Source organism: Grammomys surdaster, unplaced genomic scaffold (genome assembly GCF_004785775.1).
Source record: "Grammomys surdaster isolate TR1022 unplaced genomic scaffold, NIH_TR_1.0 125818, whole genome shotgun sequence".
NCBI lineage: Eukaryota > Metazoa > Chordata > Mammalia > Rodentia > Muridae > Grammomys > Grammomys surdaster.
In genome coordinates, this window is record NW_021620648.1 from 2164105 (window position 1) to 2187955 (window position 23851).

The 23851-nt window shown below is 45.2% G+C and overlaps 1 protein-coding gene across 2 annotated transcripts in view; it reads right to left on the minus strand.

Annotated features, from left to right (window-relative positions):
• Positions 1–1124: 1124 nt before the first annotated feature.
• The window catches only part of Ano6 (anoctamin 6), a 184952-nt gene continuing 162225 nt past the window's right edge, over positions 1125–23851 (minus strand). For both annotated transcript variants that reach the window (XM_028789340.1, XM_028789341.1), the window contains 5 exons: positions 19879–20009; positions 13583–13788; positions 9844–10046; positions 8345–8450; positions 1125–4126 (listed from right to left, as the gene is read on the minus strand). In XM_028789340.1, coding sequence (XP_028645173.1) covers positions 3920–4126; positions 8345–8450; positions 9844–10046; positions 13583–13788; positions 19879–20009 — 853 coding nt within the window. In that variant the 3' untranslated portion in view covers positions 1125–3919. The remainder of the gene's footprint in view (positions 4127–8344; positions 8451–9843; positions 10047–13582; positions 13789–19878; positions 20010–23851) is intronic.

A 23851-nucleotide genomic window follows, 5' to 3' on the forward strand; every position in this document is an offset into this window, starting at 1 on the left:
AAGTCTGACTCACAGGGCTCATGAGCTGAGCCAGGGTGGTAGAGTATCTGTGGAGTCCCAGAGATGGGGATACATATGCAGAGGCTCGACTCCTAAGTCTGTCCAAGTTTGGCTATTGTCTCCTTTCAAGATAGGTCGAGGCTGTGGTATGCTGAAAATGCATGTTTGTTTCCAAAGGCTTTGAACGCCTTCCTCCCCCTCTCCCCCTCTCCCTTTTTCCTTGTTTAAGTAGGTTATTTCAACAACTTGGGTTCGGATATTGTTTCTCCCTGTTGATCCAATTTGTTGTTGAGGCTTTGTGACTGTGTGTGTTTATGTGTGTGTGTGAATCTGACTTACTGAGCTATTAATTCATGGGTCTCCTCACCCTGATCTGAAACCAGGGTGATAGCATGAGAAGGGTCCACACTTTTCAATCCTTAAGAGTCCAGTGTCTTGCTCATTCCCAGTGTCCAGTCACCTCCTGTGCCTCTAAACACCTATCTCTTTGGCTCTTCTGTGAAGAAAAAAAAAAAGGTGAGTGTTGGGTTCATCTATTTGGCCCCATTGTCTTCTGAAGATCATTTTAAAAACATTTACATCTTCACTTGCGGAAGCCTCTTAAATCATGTTGCAGAATTTGCATCCTATGGTCACTACTGAGGAGCTCCCGTTGAGAAACGGGCGCTTTGGATTGGAAGTAGACTTGTAGCTAACCCTCTGCTGTATTTACAATGCTTAGCAGAGAAAGTTCTCCATTAGTATTGTTCTAAAATGCATTCCAGAGCCAGGCGTGTGGCTCACTTGAAGTCTCAGAGCACTAGAGGGGGCTAGCCTGAGCTATACAATGAGACCCATCTCCAAACAAAACAACCCAAAGAGGGTTAGTGACGAAGGGGTGTCATCTCACCAGTGACTCTAGGGTACCTGGGCTGACCTGGACTTATAGGCTCAGTTAACTTACAGCATCTACCCTGGCTGAAAGTTCATGTAACCACAGGCTATGAAAGGTCATTATAGATTTACTTTATACAGAAGTGGTCACTCATCATCTAAGTGATACTTAACCAGTTAGTGGCAAATCTCAGGAACCTGTTGCTTTAAAAACATTACTAAGACAATTATTAAACCTAGTTAGACGACAGTATTGTTTGTAAAACTGAATTTATTAAAATGCTCATTAATTAAAAAATATTAAAATGCATAGAAATTAACAAACATCAGTTACAAACAGTACACCGGGGATACGCTATACGGAAAGCATCTTGAATCTCAGTCCCTTTTTAGCTGATCTGTGCACTGTCTCCACTTTTCAAACATAACAGGAACGAACACAAGGAGCACACAAGAAGTGTGACACCAACACACTCTGTTCTTCCCCCATCCCAAACGAATGTCCTATGAAACTCAAGACCCATGTCTCCCTGCAAAGGGGAAACCTTGACACACTCACTACCAGATGGCCTCATTTAATTTCAAGACAAAGTATGGCCTTCTACCTCTAATGGAATACCTAAAACATCCGAGGAACATTTAAAGAAAAATCCCCTGAGTATTGGGTTGACTGCTTTAATCCATTCAAATCAAAAGGCATTACAAAAGGAGAGAACTTCTCTAGTGGTTCATGCTAGACAGGTGGGTGGCCAGAGCCTTCTTTCACTGGCCACTGTCATGCCCTCGGTTTTCTGGGGGCCACCGCAGGTGTCCCCTGTTCCTTTCCATCACCAACTTGGCACAGGCCTTAAAGGAATGATACTGACGCCATTGGGACTCTACTGGTCACAGCAACTTTGCCATTCAGCATTCTGGTAGCATCAGATGCCATGAGTGCTCCTTTCAGGTAAGCAGGTTTTTTTTTTTTTTCTTCTTCTTCTTCTGTCCACAGTGGTACTTTCTACACTGAGAAGGGAGTTCTTGGCTGAGGCATATAGATGAATAAATGCACTTTTTATTTGACGTCTTCTTTGTATAGACAAAGGAAGGAAGAGTTATGCGAGGAAAGATTTCCTTTCCTGTGATGTGAAGTTGAGTACTTTCTTGTCCTTAGGAAATGAGCACAGGTTCTGGAGAAGAGGTAACAGAGGGAGCAAGGAACTCCAGGGCAGTCTGCGTGGGCACAGGGAGTGGCACCTGGTTTTAGTTGTGGAGTGAGAACATCCGTCAGGGCAAAGGCAGTCATTTCTATCTCAGGACAGTTAGACACTGTATGGCAGGCCCTGGACTCCCAGTTCAAGGGAGGAGGGGAAGATTTCCCACTGACCCACTGGGCTACTCAAAAGCCCAGAACACTGCTTTGACTAATCATGTTGATTCTCTAGCAAATCATTCCTGGTGGGCATTTAAACCACAGCCTGCAGTGAAAGCTGCTTCAGCTCAGCGTTGAGAAGGCAGTCTCTTAAAACCGTCCACTTTTCCTTGGCTTGGCTCCTAGGCACCCAGGCATTTCACACCAATCCCAAACAGTGTGAGGCAGGTCCTCCCTTCTTCACCCAGCACTGACAAGGCTGCTCCGTTATCAGTCAAAGGTGCGAGGTATAGCCATGTCTCCTCCAGATGTACTGGAGGAAACGCTGAGCATGTATAGCCTGCAGAGAAACCGCTCAGCCAAGCATCAGGGAGGGCAAGGCACTAGGAGGCTGAGGCTTAGCAGAAAGACACCAGCAGATAAACCAGCCTTTCTTGTAACTCCCTCATGGCCTGAGAGGAGGCTTGGGGCTCAAATCAAATCCAGGGTTTCCTTCCTCAAAGGGAACGATCCGGATAGACGTGTCTCCAGCAGAGCCTTGATTACAAATGAGTTAGCAGGCCTAGGAAGTGAATGGAGCCGGCAGGGACGCTGGTCACTGTGGTAAGCAGAGAAGTCAGGAGGATTCCCAGTGAGTGACACGGGCCACAGAACGATCACAGGATATGGCTAGTGATTGGGTTGCTGGCTGTTGCTCTGACTATGCCCAGTGTCGTCAGGCCACCAGCCTTCTCAGCGAGGCAGGCAGAAGGCGCTTGTGATTGGTGGCGCCTTCTTTCTGCATCTGCTAAGTCAGTTTGCATGAAGTTGATGGGCTACCTAGCCCACTCTGTTGATGACGATACAATTATAATCACTTGATTATCATCTAACCAAAAAGCTTACATATCAAGAAGAGGTAAATTAACCGTTCAGATCAATAAGAGCTTATTACCTATTCATCTTACTCCCTTAAGATCTGAAAGCCAGTCAACATTGGTCAGGCCCAGAGCATGCTGGGAGTGCTGCTAGAAAGCAGGTGACACCGTGGAGTAACAGGGACGGGCTTCATTTGATACCCTCCATCTTCATGCCAATCTAAGACATATATTTCTTGGAGGTGGGAATACAGGCTGAAATGATACAGAAGTCGTTTCATACGCGGCGGAGTCTCCTTCCATGGGGTACAGTAAGACACTGAAATACTGTGAAGTCTCGAGTCTACCTGGCACCTAACACAGCATCCAAACTCAGTCCTGAGCTGGCTATTGTTGATAACACAGATGTGATTAAGGCTGAGGTCTGCCTGGTCTTTGGTGATGGTGCTGTCCGGACGAAATAGGGCTGGGATAGATTTGGCAAAATGCAAAATTAAGCACAGGAAAGGAGCTCTGCACTTGAGGTCAGAAAAGCAAAGCCCCGGGGAGGACTTGGGCACACCTCGAGGCTTCTTTTTTTTGTTACTAAAATTCCAATTTATCAAAAGAGGGAACATATTCAGGTCCTCTAGGTAGGTGGTTTTATGCCCTTCCCGATCAAAGTTTTCCGCTCTCCAGTTCCCGCACTGCTAGCTGAGACTGGAAAAACGATACAGGCAGAAATGGGCACGGTGAAGACTGTCTGCCTAGGAAGTCGACCGCCATCCTCTCTAGTGAGTCACAACATGACTGACAGCTAATTACTTTTAAAGTGCTTCTCAGGACATAAAGCTCTCGCTCATTCGAGTTTGGGCCGCACGCTGTTGTCAACTACTCCTCCCATCCTCTCGGCGATGAGCCCCATGTTTTTGGTCAGGTCTTTGAGGTGACTCTCATGAAGCAGCTTCTGCGTGAGGTACTTCTCCCTCTTGATCTTGCTTTTCGTGATCTTTGAGACATCCGGAATTGCATACGAGATGAAGAACTTCACAGAGTATATGACGTGCTGCGGGAGAAGAGAGAGAGGAGACAGCGTCACAGGGGCACGGAGCCCCGAGGTTTATTCTTGCTTGTCATTACGATGGTGAGTTTGGGCAGGGAGGACACTGAGGTCATTCAGTCTCAAAGCAACGGGATATGAAGGAGTGACCTGTCGGTGTTCAGTGGTACCGTGTTACTTTAGCATGAGTGAAGAGTCCACCCTACTGTGTGTATTCTCATCCACATACTTACTACCACTCCAGCACATGGGAGACCAAGCCTGATGCCAGTCTAGGAGATATAGTAAGACAGAAAATAATGGAGGATTTAGGGCATTCATTTTATTAAGTTAAAAACCCAGACCACTGGCAGTGCTACTGTGTTTCCTAATTCCCTGTTTCTTTCTCAAAGATAAATACTCTCCTATATGTGATGTTACTATAAAGGAAAAAAAAAAACAAAATATGTATGTATTCACCAATAACGTATTTAATCTTACTTGATTTGAGCTTTATAAAAATAGTACTCAATAGTTTTTCAAAACAGACTTACTTTCTGTGTGTTTTCCCTGTATGTGTGTGTACCATGTGGACACACCACGCGTGGAGGCCAGCAAGGGGTATCAGAGCCTCTGGAACTGGAGCTACAGATGGCTGTGAACTGCCATGTGGGTGCTGGGAACTTTTCTAGGTCTTTTGCAAAAAGAGCAAGTACTCTCGACTGCTGGGCCATCTTTCCCACCCCTCTAGATAGCCTCTCTCCCGCCCCTCTAGATAGCCTTTGGGAAAATATCTTTTTAAAATTCAAATAAAGTTTCTAAAATTCTTAATGCCATTTCCATAGCTGGTTCACTATGGTTACTTTCACTGTTGTATAATGCTTCCACTGAGTGTGCTGTAACACGTGTTCCCCTACTGTTAGACACTGGGGTGGTTTTCAGTTTTCGTGTTAGCAGTGCTGTTGTGAGTATGAATACATTCTCTGTGGGTTCCTAAAGAGCAGGAACCTATAGGGGGCGCTGCTGAGACACTTGGCCAATTGGATGTCCAGTTTTACAGGACGAACTTTTTGGAGTGGTGGCATCCGCTTAGCTCACTCCAGCAGTGGGAGTTGTGAAGCCATCAGTTGTGCTCTGCCTCCTCAGTGGTTGGTGAGATCCCACTTTTCTTCTTTTACCAATTTTCAAATGGTCCCTGACTCTGATCTCACTTAAGCATTTCATTTGTTAGTCACTATCCAAGTCCAAAGTCCCTTTGGCTAGGTATGTTTCATGTATATGAGGGATATAATGGATTATACCTAGTGCCAAAGAACTGCTCAGAGCTTTGGAGAACCTAGAACGGCACAGCCCCCGTGGAATGCGACAAGATGCTGGACGCAGCACGGACACTTTGTGCGGAGTAGTTTGTACACACATAAACCAGCCAAGGGTTTAAGGGGTGAGGGAATGAGCCATGGAGGTTTCAGGAGGGCACAGTGGGGGGAAGGGGAAGCTTCCAGAACATGCTCCAACTCTATCCCTCACTGGCTGCCAAGAAGGGAGAAGCTTCTTCTCCACAGCATTCTCCTGGCTTGGGATGCTACCTGAGTATAGGCCCAAAGCAAGAGGGGACCATGGATGGAGACTATCAGTCAGAGTAAACCTGCCAGCATTGCAATCCAAAGCTAGCCAACATGTGAAAGCAGGCAAGACTGTAAGACGGGATCAGAGGTCAAATGTTGAGGGAAAAGCCAACAGGCTTGAATGTGGGTATGAGAGAAAAGGAAGAGGGGTGGGAAGGGCTCCCAGAACTCTGTCCTGTGAGACTGGCTTGACGAAGATGTCATAGCACAGAGGAGACTGTAGAACAGAGAGAGAGGCCGGGGCAGCCTAGAGTGGGTATGGGAACACACGGCAGTAGGAGAGACAACAAGCAGAAAGCTTTGGCAGCACTGGGCTTGGGCTGAGAAGGGGACACTCATTTTTCTCATCCTTGGGGCTATTTGGGTTTTTCCCACCAAACCGATGTGACCACAGATTAAAAAAAAAAATGCTCCAATACTGCCTTCATTGTATTCCAAATGTTTTGGCACGTTTATCTCCACTATCATTTGTTTAAAAGTTTAAAAAAAAATCCTCTCTAAATATCTCTACCGATTTTCTGGCTGCTTCAGAAGATGTCCTTTAATTTCTGTGCACATGTGTGCTTTCCGAAATTTCTCCGATTAACTTCTCATTTAATTGCACTCTATGCAGAAAAGTCACTTGATAGGATTTTAATTTTTAATTTTTAAGCATGTGCTGAGACTTGTTTTGCAGCTTCCCATGTGACGGGCCCGGCAGGGTGCTGCTTTGTTTTGTGTGCGTTACCTCAGGTGCACGTTCTGTGGGTGTCAGTGAGGCCCGCCTTGTCTAGAGCAGAACTCAGCTCTGCAGTTTCTTGTTTGTTTTGGGTAGAGATGACCTGTCTGCAGCGGAGGGTGAGCTGATAGACTCCTCTGTCACTGACTGACATCCGCCTCTTCCTTTAAGCACACCGATCAGCTTTGGATATTACTTGACCCTCTATCGGCGATGTATTGTCTATAATTGTTACTTCCTTTTGATGAATGGACCCTTTTTTTGTTCTAACTTTCTTAGACTTTTTCCTGCTTTATAACACAAAATAAGTGTCTTCCTGAATCCAGGGGGCAGGCTTCATGGGAGAATGAGAGGCTTGCCATGTTGGTGCTCATTGCTGGGTAACACGTGGGCAGAGAGGAATTCAGCACAGGACAGACATTATGGTCACCATAGCCAGAGCAGGATAGTGACTTAGGAGATGAAGAATGGCTGGAGAGGAGAGAGGACTGGAGGGAGGAGTGAAGGGAGGAGTGGAGGGAGGAGTGGGAAGCGAACACTGCCATGCCTTTGGGGACCCTGATTTCACTTGAAGAACTGCAGTAGAGTGGAGTTGGTGACCTAGCAGATGTGACAAAGGATAAGATTCATCTTCTCCAAGTTCTTCTATACAGACATTGATAACATTCACAGCTAACCAGTGTCATTTCTGGGTTAAAGCCAGTAGGGCATGATGCTGTCTTTTAAAACTACCCTGCAGGTTCAGGTCCCGCATTCTGTGAGGACCTCTGTGAGCCAGTGAGAATGACCTTAGTTTTCCCTTCTTTTCTTTTTAGAGTTTTGGATTTTCTTGTTTTAGTTTTTGTGAGATAAGGTCTTACAATGTAGTTCTGGTTGGCCTGAAACTCACAGGGGTCAAGCACCTCTGCCTCCTCAGTGCTGTGATAAAGACACGCCTCTGTGTCAGACAGTTTTCTTCTCTGTGCCTATGATTGTGAGTTTAGGATCTAGGCCAGTGAGTCCTGACCACTGGAAAACACATTATTTCCCATGGTCTTAGGACACCGCCCCCCTACCCCCCAACCACAAATCTTGCTGCTACTTTCTAAGTGTCATTTTACTACCGACTAGTTCTTAGTTCTCAGGTTGAGGACCACTGATCTAGGCTATTCCAGCCTCACAGGAGTTCAGGAAGGCTTTGTCCTGTGTTCTCTCAGTTTGTTATTACTCACCTGTGTTTTATTGTGGGGAAAAAATTCTCAGTTATTCCCTTTTGCCGCCTCTCTAGGTTAGCATGCAGACGATCTAGAACTGTCGCTTCTGGCTCCTACTGTTGTGTGGAAAACCGCGGTCCCTCATTCTAATCCTAGTTTTCTTTATCTGCCTCTTCCCTCTGGCTCCTGTCTCTGGTGAGCTGTATCTTCCTTTATGACTATGTGTTGTTCTTCCTGTTCCATGGCCAACGCCTCTTGTCTATTACGGAAAGTGTTCCTCTCCTCCACTGGCTAGATCAACTGGCCATCTACAGCCCTGTCATTTTCTCAGAGCTAACTTTAGAGAGAGAAGCACTGTGAGGAGTGGGTGTGCTCCATGCAGCAGCTGCATGAAACACAGATGCATCACAGCCCCAGGGGCAGAGGCCTTTCACAATTCAACATGCCACTCAGTGTACCCTAAAGTACAACAGGCACCCAGTGAATACTGTATCAAGTGGGACTGAATCTCCCTTGACGTGGGCATTCGTTTTAACATTTAAAGCAGACAGCTATTTCATTCGGTGTTATGGACTATCTATTCTCAGGCCAAACCTGATTAGTTCACATCCTAATATACATTGAATAAAGTTGGCAGTACTTAAAGGGAAAGAGACGGCCTACAAATATGCATGGCCATAGGCTCTCTCTCAGAGACCATGTCTCTTACCTCCATGACAATGATAAAGGCCAGCTTGGCGGCAATCACGTGCCAATAGTAGATGTTGTGTTTGTACTCTTGTGGGTGCCCGGGTGGGTTTCGGAAGTCTCGGTACCTGGAAACACAACCAGGCACATTAGGAGACAAATCTTTTAGGTTAATACTGTAAACAAGGGACAGACTTAAAACCAAAGTCATCTTCAACTCGATAAGTTTTAAAGTGAGCATCACATCCGTTTCACCTTACATTCAGCTTGGTATCAAATACTGGAGGAAAATTATCCAGAAGTATCTTAATGGAGCATGGAACCAGAAAATGATGGATTCCAGCTGTGTACAAAGATTTTATATTTTCCCCAAGGCTTCATCACTGCTTTTTGAGAAGACGCAAAACAGTTTGGCTAGCTTGGGGAGCTGACTGGGCCATATCACCCAGCACTGCCTACTGTTTAACTTAGAGTTTTTACTCAGCCCGCTTTTTCTACTTCCCTGTGGTGAAGTATTAAACATATAAGATTGTAATTGCTGAGATCAGCATTCTGCACAGTCAGAACAAGCTGACCACTTGGAACTGTTGTCTTGGCCTTGTCTGACTTCTTGGTTGTGATACTGGAAATCTGAATCAGAATGGCTCTGAGCAGTTGGAATAAGTGAATTTTGGGTTTAAGAAAGTATAATAGAGAAACTAAATTTGCATGACCTACGTGGTCAACAAACTACCAACTGGTAGGTGAGCTGGTGGGCTCCATGCATCGTTGACCTTCCCAGCCGCTTGACACCTCTTACCGCAGCCTCCTTTATGCCTGTGCTGACCGAGGTGCCACTGTGTCACCATTAGCTTTAGGTTGCCCTTGAACAACAAAGTTGTCTTATTTCTCTTTCACTGCACTGTTGGGGATGAAACCCAAGGCCATGTCCAAGGACGCTGTTGTTCTCTCCCACTGGGCTACAGCCTGTGTGGCTCTTTCTTCGTCTCTTTTTATTTTACTGAAATAGAGTTTTGCTATGTATCCAGGCTGGCCTTGAACTTACTATGTATCAGGTTAGCCTCCACTGGAAACAATTTACCTGTAGCAATTTACTCCCTTAGTGCTAGAGTGATGGTCATGCACCACCACTTCTGGTTTTATGCTTTGTGCATGCGTGGTAAGAACTAGCAACTCAGCTGCGTTCTCCAGCTTCACAAGTCAGTCTTAGAACCAAACGATCTGAATTTATAAGACTCTCAGCTAGCTCTCTCCATGTCCTGAGACTCGCTAGGCTTTCCTTCTCCATCGCTATGATGTGCCCATTTGAACACCTTTCAAGTCTGGTTTACAGATTCTACCATTGCTCTTCCATTAGCTTTACTCTTTTGAGTATTACTAAAAAAGAGAAAGCATAGTGAAAACCGTCTCTTTAACACAGACTTAAACGATACCAGTTGGAATCTTATCACACATACCAAAAGCTTTTTTTTTTCTTAATAAGATGAAGTACATTTTTAAAACAGGTGAACCAAAACTTGCCTGCACAAGGTATAGTTACCAAGCCCAATGTATGGGTTTTCTTTGTCTGTATTCTTGAAGTCGGTGATGTTGAAGACAGAGAGAGTGTTGTTGATGTAGCCGTCCATGGTATAGTAAGTGTGGTCCCCATAGGGAGGGATGGAAAAGGACCAATAATAGACCAGGCGGGGGATCATGTCTGATGTGAAGGCAATGATCATGGCCTACATTGGGGAAAACGAGAAAGGAATGTTAGAGTGGCAGCTATGGTTCACTGGATGGCAGAATCATGGTTTCCACCAAGTTGTATTTCTCAGTGTAAGTTATACATAATTCAAGTAGAAGACACACTGGGAGGTCTTCCATTCTAAGGGAAGATTGAAAGGCCCAACGGTTGCTTGCTGAGCTTCTGAAGTACATGAAACAGTTTGTGGAGAATGACTATCCTGGGCACCCTGAAGAGCGGGCTTGGTTTGTGTATCCTGTGTGTGCATCAGCACTGTTCAAAGTTACAACATCCACTTAACCTTAGAGCACTTCTTCATAGAACCAGGACTCTGTCACGGTTTAGAGTTAGAACACTTGGTAATACAACACTAAGATCAATAAAACTGATTTTTTTTTTAAAAAAGAAAATCACTTGTTTCTCACAAAGAAGATTGAAAACTGACTAAAACACACCTCTCCTGATCCGTGGTTATACAATGACTACTAAACTCACATTCCCTCTGCCTTGCTTTCTGAGACTTACTTAGACAATCCACGCCCTGATAAACTACCTTGGGTTTGTTCCATTCATTCAGTCAGGAAACAATGCTAACTTTATAACACCTAGTATCTGAGCATCCGAACTTCCAGAAGATTAACTGGATAAAGTTATGGAACCATAAATAATCATTTAACACTGCTTAGTATGTTCCTGCAGAGAGGGAATAGATGGGTCAGTTATGAGCCTGTGTCTCTGCAGGGCGAAGTGTACTGGGACAAAAGCCCATTTAGAACTACATGCAGCTTCCCCAAAGAGCTTTCATTTCAGGCTTAAACTCTGGTATATGAAACGGCTTGCAGGAAGGACAAAGGGGAAATTGTATCCATGGCAGGCCAATCATCAACTGAAGCACAAGCACAGACATGTTTTTTTTTTTTTTTTTTTGGCTCAAAGTGATTTTAAATAGTATTTATCTGGACATACCGTTTAGTTGCAGTGAGACTACCAACTAACAAATGAGATTTGGGCAAAGCAAGGCAACAGTTAAGGGGCTTTTCCTTTACTTGAGCCAGCTCCCTCACTTTCTGTGATGTGAAGAATCTGTGTGTGTGTGTGTGTGTGTGTGTGTGTGTGTGTGTGTGTGTACGTGCACACGCATCTGCCTGTCAGCAGTGAGGTAAGACAGGAAGATTTGGTCTCGTGACAGATTTCAATAGATGAAGTTTTCCTAGTACCATTTGACTCAATGCTATCTTTTAACAGAGTCACCCGAGATACACTTCAGGGAGGAACAAAAAAAACTCTAACAATGAGGAGAAATCTTTGTTTTTCTGACAAGGTACCTTTTCCCCCGAATTGAGCTGCTCTGAGATATGCCATACGAATACACAGAACGTAGCTTGCCTCATCTCCCATGCCGTTCTGCACACAAGTTCCATTTATAGCAAAATAAATTAAATTGCTCTTCAATAGCAGATGCTCTGGCACAGCACAACAATGTCAGCTGTGCTTATTTATGGAACCGTCAGCTTTTAACTCAAGTGACTTCCCAGTGCACCCCTGCTTGGTGTCTCCTGCCCGGGTGGCCTCTCTTCTTTCTTTGGTACATATTAGACTATGGACATTATGTGCAGTACTTCAGGGGGAGGGTCACAGAAACAGGGTAACAGACATGTTTCTTCTGAGTGTGACAAATGCTAACAATATGGGCTGAAAGGGTGGCAATAGTTTAATCAATGACACAATCTAGTGACGGGCTTTGCTAGGACATATTATAATAAAAAAGTAACCAGTAACCCCAATGAGACAGTGGATGTGTGTCTGCGTGAATACACACACAGAGGCACACACACATGTGCACACACACACACACACACAATTTTGGAAACCCAGCCAATCCTCCATCTGTGCTCGTGGAGTACAGCCATGGCGTGGGTAAAGAGAGAAGGTACCTAACAGAATCACTCCAAAATGCTTGAGGAGTCAGGAGTTTGAACCAGATCAATATTCTGTTTCTGAAGGTCAAACAAACAAACAAAAAACCCTGTTTTAGTTTCAAATCTCCATGCCTAAAGTCTTCCTTAAGCACATGGGTCTGTGTTCCTGCCCTGCCTAATGTACTGTGGCATATTGGATATGACAGATTCCTGCTTTCGTGACTGTGGAACTTGAAAGGCCTTGCTGTCATGGCCCTCAACATCAGTCTTCATTTTCTAACACAGTGGGCATTGAAGGTAGGGGCAGTTTGGGGGGGGGGAGAGGAAACTGATTTAATCTATCAGTTTCTTGAAACTAGAGGCTGCCTGCAATTCAGAAAAGTGGTGGGGGAGGGGTGACAGCCAACTTGTTTTATTGTAACCAGTCAAGGGGGTGACTGATTTTTGAGGTGCCTGTCAGAGTCCTCAGGGAACCACAGTTAATGATGTCAGGTAATGAAGTCAAACAGCGGCAACTATGTGAACGGGGATCTGGCTCCGTGTGTCCGCAGCAACTCGGTGACTTCCCGAGCCATGCTGAGTACAGATCCATTCATCTAACACGTATAAAATGGGGCTCGGCAGTGTGCGGGGCCAAGATCACCCAGCTCAAGCTGCGGTGCTGGCAAGTGGAACTCAGATCTGACTGACTTCACAGCGCACTTCCCTCTCCCAGCGCCTGAGACAGACAATGGCCACTTTCTCTTCTGCTTTTGCAGGAGCTCCTGGGGACTCAGCAAATTGTGGCTTAGGAGACTAAAATTGAAAAATCATTTTGTTTGGGAAGCTGGGCCTGGCGAGATTAGTAGGACAGAAATAACCCTGTCTTTGAGGACATTTGTAGGTAAGAGATCCTCTGATGGACTGGCGTTAAACTGTTCTGCCTAAGAGCTGCCAACCTATCCAGGTCATACTTGTCTTCTCTCATAGCTGGGACTGCCCCGCCTCTCATAGGAGCTTGTTTCCCTGGAGACAAGAGGGTAACTAACATCTAGTTAGGATGGGCAATTTTTCCTTCATCACAGTGAATATTTTAAGATGTGATGTACACATACATTGGGATATATGGTGAGGTGCTTTTTGGATGCTCTGTGTCTGCCTGTGTTTAAAAGCACTCTTTGCTGATGCTTTTAATGCCACGGATGAGTGAAAGTTCCCGTCCTTATTACTCTTATGTTTCTTTAGATAAAGACATCAGCAGAGGAGCAAGAGCAATCCCTCTGCAGGATGTCCTGGTGGGGTAAATCAGTAACAATGATAATAATAATAGTAAAAATAAATCAATTAAAATGTATTGGAAGACAGTTGCATAGCAATTAAATACTATACCGGGTCTAGAGAAATAGCTCAGTGGGTGAAGAACGCTCACTGCTCTTGCAGAAGACCTGGGTTCTGTTCCCAGCACCCACATGGCGGTTCACAACCATCTGCTACTTCAGTTCCAGGAGTGAGGTTAGGGTTTCTACTCTTTCCTGGCTTCAGCAAGCACACGTGTGTTCCACATACATGCAGACAAAACACCCACACCTGTAAAGATAATACTGAGAGGTCTACCCGTGAATCCCGGGCTACTCACGTTGGTCACCACGGCCAGGATGGCTATTCCTTGCATGATGGGCTGCCACGCGCCGATATCCTGGGCTTTTTCTGGCACCATGCGTCTAAACTGAGTTGTGAGCTTCCACGCGTCCACTCTTATTTCCAAAATATTGTTCACCAGAGCCAGCAGGGGAGCCAGTGGAAAAGAGGCCACAAATAAAGTGACGAACCCAAACTGAATAACTGTCAATGGAATGGACACACATCACGGTGTGGAGGACAGACGGGAGGACAACGTAATCTCCCCTACTCGTGTAAAGAAATTTAAAAGGCCAACAAATGACCCACCCCAGTGAGGAGACAGAGCTCTGGGCAATCACAACACAGTGCTCACGGCACGACAAATACAAAACATAAATATGAAATATAAAGAAAGGTGACTAAATACAGCCTATTTCCCACACATGTACTCACTCAAAAAAACCAACATGTTGGAAAGTTTTTAAGTCAAGCACAGTTATGTGCTGGTCATACATCAGAGGTAACCTAAGCGTATTGCTCACTCTTCCTGTTAAGATAATATGAGAAGCAGATCCAGGGCTTGGGATTTAAAAATGAACAAAGTAGAAGTCTCTAGTAAGCAAAGAGAAACAGAAATGTGTGGATATGAAGCTGATATTCAGAGGATGTTGGAAGCCTGCCAGAAACAAGCAAACGAGGGGGTGCAGCCACGCCTCTGGAGACTTCATCACCTGTGTGTCGCAGGTATGCATATAGCAGTCAGTCTGTGTGGTCACAAGGTTAAGATTCCAGTGGTAACTCAGCCTTTTCTCTTTACCTGAAATGTATCTGACCTTGGTATAAATAGAGAAAGGATAAACTCTGCCATGGAGAGGGTGAAGAATGAGATTAAGACCAAAGATCTAGCCAAGAAACCTCTCTGAGTTCCTTTCTACCTTACTAGCAGAGCTGTGGAAGACACCTACGCAGGTGTGAGTGAGCCTAAGACTGGAGATGTCACCTGACAACTCTTCTAGGCCTTTACTCCATTCTACTCAAGAAGGGCAAGGCTGTGGTGCACATGTTTCTGGTCTGAGATACCAGCCCATGCGAGTAGTACTTTAGAACCTCGAGGAGGTAAGGCAGGTGTGGCCAGCATTAGGAAAGTCAGACAGGCAAGGACTCAAGCTGCATTAGCAGCCGGAGCCACGCCTGCCTCTGCATCTCTCTAACAATACCCATGCCAGCCTTGGGCCAGGCAGGTAAGAAACTGCAGAATGAATCAGAGTTGACCGTGGTAAACCAGCCAGTGTCCAACCTACTGGAAGGACAGCTTGGGTCCCTGTGTTAGAGTAAGTGTGTAGCGTAGCCAGATCTTGACTGTTCAAGAGAGGCCAGAAAGAACACAGTACAAAGTCCAAAAGAGAAACAACACCATTTATAATAACTAAAACAATACTTTGTTAGAATAAATTAATGATAAATGTTAAGACTAATGATTAATTATAGGAAAAGAATGAATGAATGACAGGGCGTGTATATTCTTAATCAGCTAGACTCAATTTGGGGACATACAAATCTAGCTAGTAATTCCTTATGGTTATTTTAGACACTTACATTTTAAGAGACATCAACAAACAAACAGTTAAAATAACATCGACAATTAATGTAGGTCAACTCTGATAAAGAATCAAAGGAGAATGGCCAGGTCCCTGAGACACTGGGTTCTAGTACATGCAGACACGGTACTGGTTAAACGGAAGGTTTTAATGAAGAAATACAAATCTTCAATGGGATCTTACTATATGCTAACCTGGAGGTTCTCATACAGCTAGCTAAATCACTGCAAAGCTAGGGGCCTTCATCACTTTTACCCCCAGAAGGATTAAGATTTTTTTTTTAATATTAAAAATAGTGAGAAGAACTTTCTAAGCACCCTTTGAAATGAAGAAGATGAGAAGATGTTAGCAAGGTAGAAAACACTCGTTGTGAAGACCCTCCATTGCTCTCTTCAGGGCAGCACCACACTTCTCTGCCAGTCACTCCAATCCTCAAAGCTCTGCTTCCCACAAGCCCTTAGGGCTGCACAGAAGCTACTCCTGCAGCTCCCCACCCCCACCTCCGAATGTGGCCACACGTGCCAAAGCCCAGGAGTGCTCATGACCTTGCTCATTTAGACAGATAGTTTTTGACAGGGCCGGGCATCTCCCTCTCCACGGGATGGTTTTTGATTTGTTTTTACTTAACTCAAAAAGGCAAGTTATGTATTAAAGACGAGCCTCTAAAACACTCTTACCCGTAGGGCTCCATCCGCTTCCCATGGTTCCAGCATCTACAGGGTTTTAGCTCTGGCTTTCTCTCCTGTCTTATGCATCTGTCTGCCATGTTTCAATCTCCCCCGAATAACACTAGCACCCTCAAAAGCCTTCTCTGCAGAGAGAACCCTGCTGGAGTTTTCCACCTGCTTCCCTCCTCTGCCTGGGTCTCATCAACACTCTGGCAGTCTCTCAGCTTCTGCAAGGCATGCCCGATCCACCCCCACGGCCTCACTACAGCTCCTCAGTGCCTGACCTGTGCACCCACGTTCCCCAGTAGCACTGCCGTCCTGATGTCCTGCAGATACCAGAGCACCTCCACACCAGCTTCCCTCCTGCTTGGCATATTCTATCTCCTGGAAGGTATCTTGGAATTTCTATTCTTCATCTTCCACCTGAGTCACCCCTCCAATGCTCACCAAACCTGTCTCCCCACGTCTATCCCCATGCCCACGACCTCTGATACACACTTTTCTCTTATCAGCGTTAACTGATGTAACCTAATTAATTGTCCTCCAACCAAATACAGACCCCATCCAGAAAAGATGCCACTCTGCTTCTGGAATAATCTGGCCTTCAAGAAAATGTCACACAGTTCTCCTGCTTACCGATATCCCTACAAACCTCCATTCTTTCATATGAATCCCAAGCCCTTGCTATGCACACAGAGGTGGTCACATACATCTGTACTTTACCCCATATTCCCACCATGGAGCCTCTGCTCGTCTATATAACTCTGAAGCAATCAGGGAGTAGCTCTGCATTTTTGAACATGTCCAGTTCTCCACTAGTCTGTGTCATGTCCATTTCCTTCACCGTGCCTTTGATACTAGCACTCGCTTTTCAAAATCACACCATCCGATTGACCAAGTCTTACCTGGCTTTTATTACACAAGCCACTGTATGTCCAGCTCCGTGAGAGCATGCACTGAATCTCAGCTTGGTATCTCTGGCAAATAATACAGTCCTTGGCACAGTGGTATACCCAATACTGGGCAGTGAATGAAAAGATGCCACACTAGAAAGCCATTCCTTGAAGGACTAGAAGACTTCAGTCCAGGTAGTGGACAGGAACACAAGAGAGGCAAAGGAGAAAGCAGGTCCCTTTTCTAGAGAGGGCGGCCCATCTGGTAAGTGTGTCACAGGGATAGAAGGGGTGAGCCAGGGTGATGTTAAAGAGTTGAGCTATTCACAATGGTTAAGCATCTATGGAGGTCACTGTAACAGTGTTGATGGTGTCACCTTAACAGCACCTAGAATCTCCTGGGAGATTTGGGGCATGCCTGTCAGGGAGTAGATTGACTCCATTTATTGATGGAGAAAGAAGAGTCTACTGTGGACAGGGAGGCCTGGGCTGTATACGATGCTTGAAGAAAGGTAAACATTAGCACACTTGCAACTTTCTCTGTTGCTGTGGATGTGATGTGACCAGCTGCTTCGGGCTTCCAAGCTGCCTGGACTTCTGCACCGTGGTGGACTGAACCTTGAACTGTGAGCTAAAATGAACCTCTTCCTCCCTTAAATGGCTTTTCTCAGGGTATTTTAACATGGCAACAGGAAAGAAAGGAAAACAGCCATTATTCTCATGATTTTGGAAAATTAGCTTGGGAGATGGATCCAATTAACAAGGCAAATGTGGAAACACTGTGCAGGAGAGATGCAGCGGGCTCACAGTGTTGCTTTGGTGCCCTTTGCTATGGCACCTACCAGCTCTGAAGATGTCATCACCACATTCTCAAGAGACCTGTGTCTACCACAGGTAGACCCAAGGTACAAACAGTATCTTTAACTTCCAGACTTTAGTATCAGTAGCTGTTCCTCTCCTTAAGTTTTCTGAGGTAGGGTCTAAGATTCTGCCAGGCAACTTTGGCTAATATCCCAGAAATACTCAATCTCAAATCATGGGGGAAATTTACTTAAAAAAAAATCACCAGCAGCAGTAACAAGAACAAAAATCATAGAGCATACAGCCTCAGGGGCACTGAGAATGGGTGGAGCAAAGCAAGTGTAGGATTGACCAGCAGTTGCGCCAAAAGCAGCATGTACCTGGGAGTACGAGGTTCCACGCACTCATGCTAAGGGCTTGCTAGTCGCCTCCAGACGCAGAGTCTAGCGGGGGAGAGGCATTCATGCATGCACAAGATTGTGGGAGTCAAGGCTGCCTAGCCCCAAGAGCAGCAAAGCAGAGTGAAGAGCTAAGTGGATCTGTGGAGGTTCCCCAGGAGCCAATGAGAAGGAATGAGAAGCGAGGAGGGTGGCCGGTGGAAGGCACAAGGGCAACCTGCTGGGAGGGGGGACGGCACACCCGCAGGAAGGCACCTAAAGAAAGGTGCACATTGGTGCTGCTGGCAAACGTGGAAGAACGTGGTGATGGTCACATGGGAGTGACACCACTCCCAAAGACAGTATTTATTTTTAGAGGAATAATACAAGAATTCAAAGGGTAAGGAGAATGTATCTTCTACAACTTAACACTAGACACAGATTTCACCGTGTTACTGACTACATAGTAACAGATTGTCTGTGCTCAGAAACTCAGGAAGCTTTCTAAGTCACTGGGAATTGTTGGGCTGGCTACAAGGGATGGCTATATAAAACATTGTAGGAAGTCTCAAAGTCTGTTATGACAGAATATATCATATGTATATTGTAGGGTAGGATGAGACCAATTAATTAGTTCATTAACTATTTAATAGGCCTAGGAAACTCTAAAGTCTGATTTTCTTCCCCAAAGCATGGCTATGTAGCTTTTCCCTTAATGTCAGACATTTAACTAAGTAATTGGGGGAAAACAACTTCTCATCAAGTCTTTCTTTGCTGCGGAGAGGCTCAAATAGATAACATTCTATGGCAGCATGCTATTATTAATGCTGACAATGGCCCTGGCAAGAGATCGTTAGTTAGGACATACAACTGTCTTACAATTCACTCTGCACAGATGCTGTACCCTTAATAAAACCCGATCTTGATAAAAAGCAAAAAAACAAATTCCAAATCTGACCCCAGGCTGATAACAGACACATAAAAGTGAACTGTTTACTCATCCAGACAAACAGATATTCCCATGTATTAGACATATTTTTGAAAAGATATTTTATATATAGAATGTGATTTAATAACCCACCCGCTATCTGCAGGAAACACTGCCTTGGAAAAGACACAAAGTCCTTATATAAACTTAAGGCCTGTCAGATTTTACGCCTGTTTTTCTGTTCTCACTATCTTAAAAAAAAAAAAATTGTGATTCATTGTAAAGTTTAGGCAAAAGGGCAGAGATATAGAGTATGCAAACGGTTAGTCATTTTTTAGATTTAGCATGCCACTCACAATAGAAAGGTTAGTGTTTCCAAAGGAAATCTGTCTGAGATGCATCTATTGAAGGCAACAGAGCTCAAAGCCACATGAAACCAACGATGAAAAAGAGCCCAAGCAAACACTCCACAAATGGCCAAGACATTCAGGAAGGCAGAGCAGGACTGGTGCCAAGTCCTAACTCCAGGCCAGTGCACTGGTTCCTTGCTCATGGCACCACATACAAACCCTGTGCAGAGGAAACAAGAGGCCCTCTTGGGCAGGAGCGAGTTATGAAAGGCAATAGAGATCCCTCCTGCCATGAGGGAGCGTATTCTTACAGGCTTGCACCGTGATTCCGTCTCAGCCAATCACAGTGTCGGCATGGACTGGAGCTCAAGCTGACTGAGTCATGACAGTGATAGGATTCAGACAACACAGCCAGAACACTCTGAGGACTCACGGTAAAGTCATACGTCAAAGAAAATTCCATCTCACTGCACGATAATAAATCCCTAGCTTTGAACAACATAAACATTAACAACACCACACACAGCCATCATATCTGAAAGCTTTGATTATTTTTTTTCCTCTCTACCATATAATTTTATCCCGGTAAAGAAAAACACACCGCTCTTCACACCAACACGCTAAATAATTCTGTGGCTCAATAACAGGTGCTTTTCAACTCCGACACATATCCCAACATCCTTTGCAGAAGACTTACTCATCTCAAGGTACTCATAGAACAAGCCCAGCTTGCCCATGGGCTGCAGATGGTAATCCTGTTCCCACCGTGGAGTTATCTTTTCTGATCCCGAGACTCTTTTATATCGTCCAATTAGATTCATAACCCATCTGTCAGAAAGATCAAATTATAAATTAGAACGCGCGTTGTCAGACCCGCATCATGAAGTCTTTCTTTCTGTCTCAAAGCTAAATAAACGTAATCTTCCCAAGAAATTAGTTTCTCTTCTGCATGTTAAACATCTTCAGTTTGTCCCATTTTTTTTCCGTCTAATCATTCAAAATATTTTTTTTTTCAGCATGAAAATTTTCAGCGAAATAGTAAGAAGGAAGACAGCGGCACAAACTAGTCCTAGCTGGTGTAGACAAGTTCTGTTTGTAATAGTGTGTAGGGAGAACCGGGGATGATGTCCTAGTTGGGGTCTTACTGCTGTGAACAGACATCATGACCAAGGCAACTCTTATAAGGACAATATTTAATTGGGGCTGGCTTACAGGTTCAGAGGTTCCGTCCATTACCATCAAAGTGGGAACATGGTAGCATCCAGGCAGGCCTGGTGCAGGCAAAGCTGAGAGTTCTACATCTTCATCTGAAGGCTACTGGTAGAAGAGTGACTTCCAGACAGCTAGGATGAGGATCTTAAAGCCCACACCCACAATGACATACCTATTCCAACAAGGACACACCTCCTAAGAGTGCCACTCCCTGGGTCAAGCACGTACAAACCATGACAGATGGTCACCTTATGATAGTAAATGTGAGGTTCTGAAGGAGCCAGAAGGCTGAGCATCAGGGCAAGAGCCTCCAGGCTGGGGACCTAGTGACGACAGACAGCCTGATGTGGGATGACACCTGCCTTTCCCAGCACAACACAGAGGCTCTTGTGATCTCAGAAAGTAGGAAGCAAGGCCAGTGCACTGCTGTGGAATCTCTGAGACCAGTGGTGGGGGATTGCGGTGTTCTTAGCTAAGGGAAGTGAGGGGCTACTTAGAATACAACGCACAAAAATGATAAAATAGGCCTCAGACTGCCTCACACCAAACAAATTGAGGACAACAGAAGAGACGATCCTTCTCCAGAGGAGGGTGCAGAGCATGCCCTGGGCATCACTGCATATGGCTGCCTTCCAGCCTTTGCTCCTTTTGAACACCATGCTTCTCTGTCCCTGAAAAATGCTTGCCCTCTTCCTAGCAATCTGCCTTGAAAACAGATCTGAGATGGCAACAGAATCGGCCATGCACCTGTGACAAACTCCACCTCCTCAAGTGACAGCTGGCTTCAAGTACAGGCACAAGCATCTCCTGCATTTTGGTTCCTTAGACAATAGGTTTGTGTGGGTCTGAATTTCTGACAATGAGGACCCATCACGGGACTCTAAAGACAAATGCTACAAACTGGTGCAGCCCGTCACCTGTTCCTCAAACCCACCAAGTGTTTAAAATGTGAGGCTGACAGGAGTTGACTCACTGTGCTGGCCTTCCTCCTACTGGTGGTCTCCCAGCAGCCTCCACTGACTACCAGTGAGTCCTCACTCAGGGCAGACCCTCTTCCACAGAACATGGTCCTGGCTTCCCCGTCTCTTCTCACATCCTCTGGAGTGGCAAGTGGAGGAACTCAGACTTGGAAGATCCTGAAACCCATACCAGATATTCTGGTAGAGTTAAAATGTGCCGGTGGGATGTCTACTAGCCAGGGCTGATGTCAGGACTAATGGGAATCCAGACAGGGAAAAGGGGCCAGCACGCTTCCCCACACTTGTGGGACCTCCTGCTCATCAATATGAACTAGCAAGCGGAGGCCACTGAATGCGGGGCTATGATTAGAATCTTGGCTTGGAGACACCAGGCCATGTGGACTGACAGCTCCTGCTTAAAGATGTCATTGTTTGTAGACAGCAAAGCCTCCTGTATGCCAACCCAAAGATCTGGAGATGCCCTAGAATCTTCAACACTGCAGCCATCCCAGGAGCTCTTACCATAGGTGACATCAAATTGTGATAAATAAGGGCTTGCTCTCTGTTGGTTTGTTTGTTCCGCCTCCCACTCCCCGGCCTTTTCTGAACACTGTCTATGGCCTAGAAAAAGCAAGCATTTTTCTTCTGGGCTTCCCAATACATCTTCTGTCCTGGTAAATACCTAACTCAGCAGATCCTTCTCCGTCCTCTCATGCTGTCTTCCCACGCGCCGTAGGCCACAGTAGATGACTCTCTGCCTGGCTTTAGGAGCTAAAGACTAAGCCTATTGTTCCATTTTCCTGAGTCGAATTACTAGTCATCTGCAGTAGAGACTCATCCATCTTCTGAGTCTTTGATTTTTTTTAAACAACAACAACAAAACTGGACTGTGACTCTGGAGCCAGATCTCAACCTTGACTACACATGGGAATGACACCATAGAACTTTAAAAAAAAAAGCAACAGATCCTTTCCCTCCCTGGTCAAGACTAGAAGCAGAGGTTACAAAGTAACTCCTGTACAAATTTACTGTAACGTTAACAAAGCACGTGATAAAACTTTGTATCTCATTTTCTCTGGCCTTGTATGACACTAGAGCCAGATACCATTATTTCCATTTAGTACATCCCACCCAGAAGCCGCCACCAGGACCTGAATATTTCACACCCAAATTCAAAGTTCCTGTGAAGGGTCAGCATGGCTAGGGAGGCCTTGTGGCAGCCCCTCTTGAGGAGGTTTGCTTTACTATAGTATCTTCTCTTGTTATATAAATGCATTGTTATTTTGAAAAGATAAGAGATACACAGAGGGAAAGAAATGTGACAGCCATCCCCCAGCTGAACACCTAAGGGCACTAATGTTCTCCGTCTTTTAGGGTTTTCATTACTTAATGTTAACATCATCTTTGGGGAAGAAAAAAGAAAATCCCTAGACTGTCTCAAACATCCGTGCTGGGATGATCACTAGGCTGCCATTCCCTGGCTCCAACAACACGCCATCTCATTTATTGACACTCTGCAGATGAGGCCAAGGCAACACTCAGGGTCTCATGCCCAGCACCTGCTCTGTACTGGGGACCAGTCTAGCTGTAGGCTCAGCTTAGTCTAGGAATCTGTGTTGAATGAAGAGTGTGGGCCTGAAACGGCCAACTCTAAGAAACTCTGGTCAAATGTCCTTTTGACTGTGTTCCACTGGCATAGCAACCTCATAGGAAAGGAACTGGGATGGCTCTTCCTCTGCTCTGACACTCTTCAGAAGAGTGAGGGTCTGGGAAGCAGAGGTAATGGACACCCCACTGTACTAGATTCTGTGTGGAAGCAGGGAACTGGCCCACACAGAGCAGCAGCCCCAGGGAGGCTGCCCTGACTGACACTCAGCAGTCTCGGGTTTCCAGCCAGTGGAAGAGAATTAAAAATATGACGTCAGCATCTTCAGCCAGAATAGAAATCTCTGTGACTGTTAACAATAAGCTTACCTGAAGTCAAAACATGGACAGACTGGGGAGGTGCTGCAGGTCACATTTCAATTGCTCACAATTAATTTAGAAAATACACCCTACCCCCTAACTTTTAAAGCTCAGAAGACAGCTCACTGCCAAGCAGTTGCTTAATCAAAAAATTTAGTGTTAAACCAACCTCCTTGGCTCAGAAAATGCTCCCTTAGTTGTCTAAGAATGAGTTAAAGTTTTTTTTTTTTTAAAATACATTTTCATATTGAAACGGCATGATTTGCACATGACCTACTTTTACTTATCTGGAAAAACACAAATATGAACCTGATGAAAGGAAGGGTTGTTTTCTGTGCCGCAGGATTAAAGTTATCTTGCTGCTAGAGCTGGAATCCCTTCCTGGGATGGGAGTGTTGTCTTTGCTTTGAGAAGGGCCTTGACGGGTCATGCTGAAGAGGGTGGGTAAAGCCTCAGAGAGAATGAACAGAAACCAGGCAATGAGGGAGGCAAAGATTTAGGGCAGAAGAAGAGGTGGGAGTTGTATGTGGCAGG